Here is a 12,313-nt window from a genome sequence, read left to right as displayed (position 1 = left end):
ATGGCCAGAGTCATGTCATGTAGAGAAGGAAATAAGGTTAAAATCAATTCCAATAACAAGATAAGACACCAATTAGGGTTTCCTCCACATATATATAAAAGCTCACCCTAAGAACTCATTAATTAACTTAAACACTCCAAACAACTCTAACTATTCCTAACAAAATCCACACTTTCGTCGCGGTGAGTTCGAACGCACCCGATTGCGTTTGAACGCAAAATTTTCGTTCTCTGTCGATGCGAACGTGATGCAGGCGTTCAAACCACCCCGTTCGAACACGCCCGTTTCCGTTCGAATACGTCATTTTCGTCCTCTGTCGATGCGAACGTGATGCAGACGTTCAAACCACCCCGTTCGAATATGACACGCTGACAAAAATTGATTTTATTGCTTCTACATACTCAACTAAATAAATAGGTTCATTCCCATAAACCCAATGTCACGTGTGGAGTCAATATGGATCGAATCGTATCAAAAGTTAATTTAATAATACCACAACTAAATACCATCTTATCTCATAAATCTAATTGAAATACTTATTTGATTTTTCTTAATTTATTCCTCAACCAAATAGAGGGTTTCATATATATATATATATATATATACACGTACGCATCCACCATGCATGTTAGGGATACGTATGCAGGAAGTACTTAGACTTGGCTTAATAGCTTTTTTCCTTCTTCTTCTTCTTTTCTTTCTAATATTCTTTCAAAAAGTAGTTAATAGCTTGTCTCAAGTAAGGTTTCTAGATGCATATCTTTTTGTGCTCATGAGCTATCACAAGTACTTATTATATTTCCTTTCCCAAGGTGGGGTTTCCTCACATAAAATTAAATAAATATTGCATGACATTATAAGAAAATTATATTTTTATTATTTATAACTCGAGTTCTATAATCTATTCCAACAAATTTGTTAGTTAAACTTGATTAAAATTTTAAGTACATTCATTATAATTTTGTTAAACCATATAAAATAAATTTAAAATTAGTGAAAAATATCCTACTTTCCCATAAATTTATTATATATATATATATATATAGAGAGAGAGAGAGAGAGAGAGGAGGAAATGTATCTTTGAGAAGAAAGAAAAGAACAAAACAAGTCATGTCCCATCACCAGTCAATTGCTACCATTTTTCTTTCAAAAGCAGTACAACAAAAGAACAAAGTTTTTGACTATTCTATGTATCTGCCAAACTTTACTCACAGAAATATATATATATATTTCTATCTCAAACTTAATACTAAATAGTGATATTTCACTATAATTATTAGTAAATTTATCAGTATTTTATTAACACATCAACAAGATTGTTTTCATGTTAAACAATTCAGCATCTTTAACAAGAAGCTATTATTATTTTTTCACTTCATTTTAAATATTTTTAGAATTACTATATATCATAACGTAGAATAAGATGCTTTTATATTATATGAAAACATTAGGTTACATAACTAAGTTAATTGGGATCCAAAATTACCTCTGGAGATTAAAATTCTCCCACATTAATTATCTTATCCCATGCAAAACATTGACATTCTTGGCTGTGCCTCCCTTTTGGCTCTCCATCTCTTGTTCTATCTTTCTCATCTTCTTTTCCACTTTCTAATTGGTGATGTGCATGCATGGATGACGATGATGGATGATGCCATGATGACGATGAGATGGAGAACAATATAATTAAATCTTTAAGAGGTAGGCAGAGATCGACATAATTCTCTTCTTCAAATGGTGGGGTTAAGTGTCTCCACTAACCATGCCCATCACTATTTAAAACCCTAAGCATCATATGGTGCTTACCAACTCCCATCTCTTGTTACAATATACTTTTATATGAAACTTAATACTTTTATTAAATTATAATTGCAAAGCACTTTGTCATTGTTTTTCTAATGTAAATGTCCCATTATATCTTATTTTTAATGCATGCCTCAAAAATACCCCGAGTTAATTTTAACCTAATCGAATGAATGATAAATATTTATTACATTATTATTGTCATTTTGAAAGAAAGGAATATGCCTTCCATTGATAACTTCTTTCTTTTTTTTTTTTGTCACAAATTAATATCACACTTGCCACTATGAAAGGTCTCCCAATTGTCATTGGAATAGTTGGACTCTTTCCAAAATGATCCTTTATGTTCAATTCTAGATTGAATTCGAGTTCCAATAAAGGTAGATAATAGTGCATATACTTTTATCCAACACTTGATGTCAATTGATGTGAGAGATTGCATGGGGTGTTTATCCTTTAGAATGATATGAATCACCCTTTCCATGTTAAATTTCTGCCCAAATAGTTTACCCTAAAGTTATTGATCAGGATCAACATTTCTTTTTGGTTCAAAGCTCATCCCATGTTATATATATATATATATATTAAAGGGAAAGCATGTAGCCAACAAACAAATGTCATAAATATTATTTAAAAATAATTACAAGCTTGAAACATAGAATAAACATAAAAGATAGAGGGACAATCCCTTAAACAAGTCCCATAAAAAGATGTTATAAGATACACACCCTATAAGCGATGATACAGGCGCAACGGGCTTAGCATCCGCTGACACTATCACGACCACTACAGACTCTAGCACTCACAATTCTATAGAGCAACAATGAGAGCTACAGTGAAGACTATAAATACAAACACTGATTATCGCCAATTGTAGACCACCGGTTGTCTAGAGACGAAACAAACTAGATAAGCGACAAATATGATGGCACGCTAAAGAAGGATAACAATAATAAGCCCAGAGGGGCATAAAAAACTTCCGCCTCCTTATCCATTGGCGACCCAATTGTATATCAACGAAGACAATAAAAACTCTATAAACCACCAACTACACACCAAACTGAGCTCACCTCTGATTGATTAGCCAAAACTACTAAGGAGGAGACAGGGCAGAAGCCAACAACAAGCAAGAGTCGCTTTTGTGGAATAGCAGAAGGATATAAACAAACTCCATTGTGTTAAAGCAATGGAATGTTTAAAATCTTTTAATATAAAATATAAGTAATTTATACTCAAAACTATTGCTCATTTTGGCAGAGATTATCCTAATTTATTCTGTGACATTTTGACTCCTCTCATACCCTTGCTCATTTGATTTGTCATTAGAAAAAATATATATATAATGTTAGCATCTATGGCATCATATTGGAGATAAAATATAGTTAAAATAGTATTAAAAAAAGTTTATTTCAAGAAATCTGGGTATTAAAAAAAATCTGAGTAAAATTAATTTTTTTTTAAAAAAAATAGAGTGAAATTAATTAATTATTTTTTTTAGAAAAGAAAAACAAAAGAAAGTGGTCGTCTGACAAGACAAATAGGCGTCCGTACTGTGTGGACAGAGACCGCGGGGAGCACGTGCTCTCCATCCTCCTCCTCATCCTCCTCCTCCTCTTCCTGCACCATCAAATCAAAGGCAAGCGCCTGATTGGACGGTGGAGTCCCATCCCTACCCTCCTTCCCGTGGGACCCATCCAATTCTTCAACAGAGTTTTTGACCAAACTAAACCCATTTTATAATTTTATAATTTTATTATTTCTTTTATTTTTACGGCCGATAAGGATCTAATTCACTGTAACTCTAAGATCAACGTTTTTCTTCTCAGATATATTTTTGCCTTAACTGCTAAAAGACTAAGTTAAAAAGATTTATATATATATAGCTGATCAGTTCAGTATTTTTATTACGGTTATAATGAATTAGACTCTATTTAGTAATAAGTTTGACGAATAATCTATTTTGATTAAAAAAAATTAGAATAATATTAGTTTGCTCACTCTTCTTTTTTCTCCCTCTTATTATCAATCTCAATTAATATAATTTTTGTGACACTTTAACCCCCGCTAGGTCAATTCTACAATAAGTATTCCTATTTGTTATTACTAAAATAATCTCTTTATTATAGAAATAATTATTTTTGTGCTTACTTATATTTGTTATTACTAAAAATTAACTTTGATATGATATAAAGTGAAGAAAGATATGAGAATAACATACTTTATTTTTTATGAAATTATCATAGGTACCCTTTGATGAGATAAATATCGAGCATAAATTAGTAACTGAGTTAGTGTATATATATTCTAGAATGAAAATATTACGGCGTTTAACTATTATTCTAGAATAAGGAAAAAGTTATTTCTAAAACGAAGAGGGTTAAGAATTAGGTCAATTCTAAAATAGATATTTCTTTATATTATTTAAAAAATAAGGTATTTATTATAAAGTAAAGAAAAAATGGAAAAAAAATACTTTTTATTATTTATTGAATTGTCATAAATACCCTTTGCGGAGTTGTATTCTAAAATTAAAAAATTATTCTTGAAGTTGATGGGGGGCTTAACTCTTTTTTTTTCTTTTTTTTTCACTTTACTAAATAAAATAATTAAAAAATAGTAATTAGAAAAGCTAAAATTGATAATATGACACTCACATTATATTTGCTAACAGAAAAAAATATAATAGATAACTAAGTAAAAATAAAGAATGTTTTATATATATATATATAGATATATATATATAGATTGTGTTCACTAGTATAGAAAATGGATGCATCTAAGTTATCACAACTTAAAAGGGACCTTCTGGTGTAGATGTTTGTTATCATATAATTAACAAAAATTAACTCTTAATACATGAGGATCTTAATACAATTAAAAGAATATCTTCTATTTTATTGGTTATTGGGATTAAATTTTACTCCACTTAAAAAAAAAAAGCTAAAAAGACCAAAATACCCCTATAACTTATAATAATAATAATAATTTGGTATATTATTAATTTTTGTTCCTCTATTCTCTTTAAAAAGACTATACAAAGTGGAAATTAGCAATTATTAAAAAAAATGCTTAATATTTTACTCTTTAACTTGATCCAAAATGTAAACGATTATGATCTCGAAGTATTAATAAAATAAATAAATAAATAAATGTGGAAAAAAGATTGGGAGTTAGAAAACCGACATAGAGACAGACATACTACTGAAAGGATCCGTAAATACCCCAAACTCCCATGGGCTGCCTCGTAATCCGTGCTCCGGTAATCATACGGCGACATGTAATCCCACGTGGCCCCACCTCTCACCATACTTCCCACCACGTAGACCCCCCCCTCCTCCCTCCCAATAAAATTATAAATAATACCCTAATATTTTAACTATATTATAAATAGGTCCCTCCTTTTATTTCTGGCATTTATAAATTAAGCCCCGTGGATTTTAAATCATATTTTCTTTTTATAAATTTTAATATAATATTTGAGTTTAAACAACAGTATATATAATTTTGAGCAAATATGAGCTCTATTTATAAATAATAATAATAATAATAATAATAATAATAATAAAAAAGAGAGTTATTTGTTATTTTCTCAAATAAATAATTACAGCAAAAATATCATCTCCTCCTCCCCTCTTCTCTCCATAACCAACCATTAAAAAGTAATACTTAAGAGGCGAGGAGGTAATCTCACCCTCCCTCACCTTAACCTTCTCCTCCTCCATGAAAGCTTCCTCTCTTTCTCTCTCTATCTCTCTCTCTCTCCTTTCTTCCTTCTCCTCCTCCTCCTTCTCTAACCTTTACTACTACTTCTACTACCAACTCATCTTCCTTTGGTGATCAAGAGAGAATCAAGACCATGGTATGAGGCGAGGATGGTGCTTCTCCGGCGAGACTACGACGCCTATGGGCCCTGCTTCGCCGATACCCACTACCTCAGTTTCACCACGAGGAGCTCATCTCTGAGGCCCACTCCAATGGCCCAACACTCTCCTTACCCCCCTAACCAAGAAAGCAACGAAGGAGACGAAGAAGGAGAAGAACACCACCAACAAATAAAGATCAATAGCACTAGTAGTAGTAGTAGTAGTAATTATTCTAAAGCTTGGCTACAATTGGGTCTTGGCCCATCTCATCAAACGACTCCGGCTCATGGAGAGAGAAGAGAAGGGATCACCGAGCTCAAGTTGTTCACCGATAGGCCGCCGCCGCTGCAGACGCCGTTGGATTACTCATCGATGATGCCGATGATGGGATACCGGCGAGATATGCCGTGGGCGATTTGGAATCCGAATTTGTTCATCGGTAGCAGCTCGGCGGCGGCGGTGCCTCGGCAATTCGCCGACGTGAGAGTGGTTATACCACCGCCGAGGCCGCAGACCGGGGTTTGGTTTGTTCTCCAGGCTGCACAAATCCAGTGAGTTGCATTTTAATTAGGTTAATTTAGTTTCTTTGAGATCTCTCTCAAAGTGACTTATTTGATTGCTTATTCTGACATTATATTTTCTTTTTCTTTTTCTCGCGCAGAGGGAGGAAACCTTTCTTGCCTCAGATACCCAAGAACTACTTGAGGATCAAGTACTTGTGATCTCGCTAAACCTATATATTCTTGCATAATTTTCTTCAATTTTATTTCGTTTTTAATTTCCTTTCTTTGTTCATAGGGATGGGAGGCTGACAGTTAGGTTGTTGATCAAGTATTTGGTTAATAAGCTGGGACTGGAGGATGAGTCACAGGTACTGATCATTATTACTATTACTCTTTGCTGCTTGTTGTTCTTGATATATATATATATATATATATATATACACACACAAAAGGTCTTGCATGGTAAGATATATACTAAGTTTATGTGATGATGAGAATCCTACAAGCTAGTATAAATGCACCATGGAGGAAAAAAATTAAAAAAAGAAAGGAAAAAGAAAAAAAAAAACTATTTGCATGAGTAGAGTCATCTGTTCTTTCTCATGGTTGGTGAAAGGAGCTTGCGAGCTGAACGGAGTGCTTCAGATGTTGGTTTTCTTTCTTTTGTGTTAATTTCTTTTTAGGTGAGATGTGATTGTCTGAGTGGCACATCATTGCTAACTCATCCACCATGACAAAATGCTCACCCAAACATGAGAACTGTTAATTCCTTGGACCTGCTTGGGCAATTAACTGGGTAGATGCTTAGTCATTAACTAGCGGTTTGTTTTGATGTGGTTTTAATAGTTTAAATGGAGAGGCATGAATTAGTTCTGCCGATAAGAATGTTTAGATAATTTGTAGGCTGCTGGTGAAACCCTCACTAGGGCTCATGACCCATCACAGGGAAAGTAACTTTTGATCTCCTAGGCTTGACATGCTATATATGGGAGAGTCAGACCTAGGTGATGAGCATTCTTGTAGGATTCTAAGAAGAAGAACAAGAAGAAACCCACATATATATATATATATATATATATATATATATATAATGTACATGTAATAGATGCCACTATATATAAAGTTACTGTCCTTGTTGCTGGTGTAGGGTGCCTGGGAGAAACAAAACATGAAAAGCCATTTTGCACCTACCTTTAGCGAAAGTTATGCTCCATCCATAGACATGAAAGCAGTACCTTAGGGTTGGAGTTGCATGGAAAGCCCTCCATCAGTTGAAAAAGATCTCTTCATAATGACTTTTAGATTTTGCTTCCTGGTAAAAACCAATGTACTCATATTTTGGCAGCAAGACTGTTCAGAAGTATAATGACAAGCATTCTTTTGTTTAAGAATTTCATTAGAAAGAAAAGCTCATGGGATCTTAGTTTCATGCAATATTGGAACCTCTCATTTTGCTATACCTTAATTTTGTTTCTAGAGCTTTCAGAGGTACTTTAGTTAGAATGAACAATTAATGATGCACGTATTATTGTTGGCTAATGAGTTAGGGAGTTAGAAGGGTACTAATTATTTAGGAGGGCTGATATAGTAATGAAAGAAGACTATAGTGATCAGTCTTCTTAAACTAATTTGTTACGAATGGTTGGAGCATTCAGCATTGTATGCCTAAAGCTTGAAGTTTGATCCTCTCATGTTATGAGCATGAGATATTCCACCAGCGACTACATAGCCGAGGATTGTTTGAACATGACTTCCCTTTTGAAAACTTAATTATTATCTAGTATAGAACAATTGGAAGTTCCCTTTCATTTCTCATTTCACTTAGATTAATATATTAATTCGAAGTTCTCTTTAATTTCTCATTTCACTTGGGATAAATTAATTGGAAGTTCCCTTTCATTTCTCCTTCCACTTAGAATATATTAATTGGAAGTTCTATCATTAGTATAGAACAACAGCCATTCTGTTTAAATATTATCAAGTAAACTAGGTAGGCGAACATATTACTGGTAGAGTGATTATTCTCTAGCTGGCACCTATATAAGAAGAGCTTCCAGTGATGTTAAAAGTATATATCCAGATCTCCTCCTTTTATTTGTTAAAGAATAAGTAATTAATATACTTACCTTCAATTATTGTCATTATTGGAGGATTCATAATTAACAACTATTGGTTGCCAAAATTTATATGAATTGACCACCACCATTTGTAAGTTACATATCTACAAGATTCAGCACTATTGCAGATGCATGTAGACTTTGAAATAGCTACTAATGATTCATCTAGGTTAATAGGTTTGTGCAGTGAACAAGATCTTCTACAAATTATGTACTAGATTTTATAATTTTCTGTCGTTTTTTTTTACCTTCTTCTTATTGTTTACTAGTCCAATTTGGATTCTATATAGTCCTTTTCTGAAGAGACAAGAGAAGTACATAGCTTTGCTTTAAGAACATAAGAGCTTCTTCCTTAATGTGAGACAAGTGATATATATCTTGTATAACTATTAAAACGAAAATATGTGTGTGTATTTATGTATGCATTTATATGTAAATGGAGATAAATTAATATACATTACTGAAAGAGAACTAAAGTATATAATACTCAGATGTTAAGAGATGTTAGTCAATGGCATCTTTCGTAGCCTTTTCCTTACAAAACAAAACAGAAGAGAAATGGTTCAAGAAGATCTTGGTGCTCTCTATTTTGGCTTATTATACATTATATACTTTTTAATATTTGTGACATTAACTATCCGAGATCTAATTTAATTATTTTATATTCTCTTTATGATATGTTTGGAAACATGATTTCTAAGGTATGGTTGTTGTCAAATTAATCTCGATCCAGCATGCAATTAAACTGCCCTTCTTAATTTCCATGCACTTATATGCAAGATGTAGGTTAGAGAGTCTTAATTTTAGAGATCATCTACTTCAGCTTATGCGTACTTTGCATGAGAGGTTTCAAATATGGATCAAATAATAACTTAGCTATTTCCAATTGACATTTGGAATTTGTTCTTTGGATCATTTATTCCTTTCCTAGCAATGCAAAGTTGCAAACAATGTAGCTAAGCTATGTGATCTTCACGAGCTGCTAAAGTGCACTTTACATTAATTAATATAGATTTAATTATATTATCAGCTTAGTATGGAGTTTATGCTTCAATTGTCATTGTTAGACCTTTTAATATAGCATATATAGTACCCACCAAGAACAATAACTACTATTTATATCATCATGATGAACTGGAAATTAACATGTAGGTTGAGATATAGAGCATATGCTTCATGTCATCACTAATTCCTTCCTTCTTAATATATTCATGTCATGCAGATGTATTTAATTTAAAATGTCAACTCTATGATTGCTCCTCAATTTTTCTATTGACATATGTAAGCCTTCCTGCTAAAGTTTCTCAAGAGTAGTGTACATGGACTATAATACTATATTCTAACACAAGATGCATCCTAAATAATGAACTAATTAAAAGATATATATATATATATATATATATATATATATATATATATATATATATGTATAATTTTATAGCAATCAGTGAATAAATAATAAAAGATTCCATGCCTCTCAGTACAGCTTAGTGTGATGATGCTTTCAATTATTTAATCCTTTATTTAAGCTGCAAAAAGTACTTACATGAACTTTTTATTTTCCTTTCCTTGTATGCCATTTGATCAAAACTAACATAGAAGGCATCACCTATAGTGGGAGACCATCATCATGTACTTAGACAAAAAAGATGAGATTAATTATTATTATCCTATAGGTGGAATAGAAAAGCCTGCCCCTAGTGTAGCACATTTGACTATGATTAATGGCTAAGTGGCTGAACTATATTCTTGGATAAGTAGAGACTATATATATCTACCTATCTTAGGAGAAGGTTGTAAGTATACGTGGAAATTTTGCATGGGAAAAGGAGGCAATAGTCTGATTGTCATGCTCTCGAGGGGCTTACCTCATCATGCAATGCATATATCTATATATATATATATATAGTCACACACACACACACACACATACACACACCTTTGCACACCTCTTGAAAGCTAAGCCAGACCCTACAGTACTTTGCTAACTTGCTCCTAGGATTGTTGGTAGAGAGGACCCATCAAGAATCTGTAGGTAGGACACTCTTCACTTTGTAAAAATATGGAGATGGCCTCCACTACCTTATCTCTTTATTCCACAACACACATACATACAAATAGTTTGGTTAAGATGATAGTATCAAATAGGAGCAAAGAACAGCCTGACTACTTACCAAAATAGTCATGTCCTACCACTCGCAACAAGGAGTCGTTTAACTCTATGAGCTTATGAATTGCTCGTTAAATAACTAGTTGATCTAAAAACTTAAGATATTAAATATATTATTAATAAATTAATAATGTATATTATGTCTATTAACATTATTAAAGACAGAAAAAAAGAGAGTAAAGAAGTAGTAATCCTTTGTTAATTTTAACTCTATAATATACAAAAGGAGGATTAGAGAGGGTACTTGAATATTTGTTAATTTTAGCTCTATAATAAAGAGGAAGGATAATAAATAAGAACTTTGGAGTAGTAGTAAAAGAATAATGTTTTAAGTGTATACCTCTTAAAATTAATATTTGCCTGCATGTTGCTCAGAACATTATACTTGGTAGTCTTATATTCTTTTTTAAATTACTAAGATTTTGATCTATATATGTCAAAAAGTAACCTCAAGATTATCAATGGAAAAATCATTATAATTTTGAAGAGTATAGGCCCAAATATAAAAATTTAGAAGGGCGTATATGAAAATAATGAACTTTGAGGGGTGTACTTGTAAAAAAAAAGAAAACCCTAGAAAAAGAAAGAGAACGTGAGGCGGACGGCAGACGTGCATGCTGTTTTGTCGTGACCTGAGGAAAATCGCGCCGATTCCTCGGCGTGCTTCTACGATTTATTTTCTCTCTCATCCCACTTAGACCGAGTTCTTTTACCAAAATAGCCCTCCCAAATTTCTTTATTTACAAGTCTAGTATAATTATAATTATAATTATAATTATTCTACTAAGTAATTCTTAAATATAAATCATTGACAGATATTTACATTAAAAATTTTAAATCACTCAGAAAATTAGCAAATTTACCAGGAATTTTTTTTTTCTGCTTTCTTAATCCAAACTTGGTAAATTTAGAAAAAAAATCCACTTAGATGAAGTATTTTATTTCCAGTGTAATATTTGAGAATATTATTTAATTATTCTCCATGTATGTATGTGACTTGAGAATATAAGCAACCTTATCTAGAAGTATACAATAGGTTTGTTGCTTAACCTAGTTGTATTATTGCATTAGTTGGTGGGTACTTCTTAATTTTATGAGTTTAGATCTTTAACAAATATAATTAACCTATCATAAGTGGTAGACACGTCAATGATACATTTGAGATTAGGTTAATATATTTGTTAATCAACTTTCTTCTTTGTAGTGTTGTTTAAAACTAGCAAGGTGTTCCTTGGGATGGGGTAACCTTAATGTAGTGATAATCATATTATAATAGGCTTTAGTCTGATTCCAATACATAAATCAAGGTGGAAAGTAACAAATACCCATCAACATAGACAAATAAATCATATTTGATCTCTACTATGTTATCCTCTTATTGATATATCTGTTCTTACAAGTAAGTTCTCCTATATTTGTAGCTTCATAAGATTTTATTGATCAAAGACAGTAAATTAGATGCCTGTCTTGTAATATATGCTAACAATCATAATGCAATTATAAATAATTAAGAAAAAGGGAAATTATACAGAGCTTTGAAGTTGCATTTACATGTGTACTAAAACCAGGTAGAGCTCACCTGCAAAGGGCAGCTTCTTCTTCCCTTCTTGACTTTGCAACATGTAAGAGACAGTATATGGAGTTCGACGGAGGCAGTCGCATCACTACCGGACTCGTCGGCCGCCGCAGATCATGTGATGACCTTGCATTATGGTAGGAGTGCATCATAGATTTTCTGAGTGATAGGTCCACTGAACTCTTCACAACTTCTGGCCATGCTTTCTGCTTCATCCTCATCTATTTCACTGAGGGAAACAGCTTGGAAGTAACATCTGTAGGATTTGAGATATCACATCA

General features: G+C 32.5%; 1 protein-coding gene across 2 annotated transcripts; it reads left to right on the top strand.

Annotated features, from left to right (window-relative positions):
• Window positions 1–5,461: 5,461 nt before the first annotated feature.
• LOC140758208 (uncharacterized) lies at window positions 5,462–12,194 on the top strand. 2 transcript variants are annotated; one of them, XM_073094296.1, is made up of 4 exons: window positions 5,462–6,217; window positions 6,328–6,378; window positions 6,465–6,537; window positions 12,025–12,194. In XM_073094296.1, exons 1-4 carry the CDS (start codon window positions 5,676–5,678, stop codon window positions 12,184–12,186), a joined length of 828 nt encoding a protein of 275 aa, XP_072950397.1. In that variant the 5' UTR covers window positions 5,462–5,675; the 3' UTR covers window positions 12,187–12,194. The 2 variants fall into 2 exon arrangements, with proteins under 2 accessions (XP_072950397.1, XP_072950401.1); XM_073094300.1 differs by lacking the exon at window positions 12,025–12,194 and adding an exon at window positions 7,317–9,572.
• The last annotated feature ends 119 nt before the right edge of the window (window positions 12,195–12,313 follow it).

The sequence above is a fragment of the Typha angustifolia genome, chromosome 1 (genome assembly GCF_048772165.1).
Source record: "Typha angustifolia cultivar Huaian chromosome 1, ASM4877216v1, whole genome shotgun sequence".
Classification (NCBI taxonomy): domain Eukaryota; kingdom Viridiplantae; phylum Streptophyta; class Magnoliopsida; order Poales; family Typhaceae; genus Typha; species Typha angustifolia.
The sequence above is the reverse complement of the archived record's forward strand: the minus strand, read 5'-3'. Positions and strand labels throughout refer to the sequence as shown.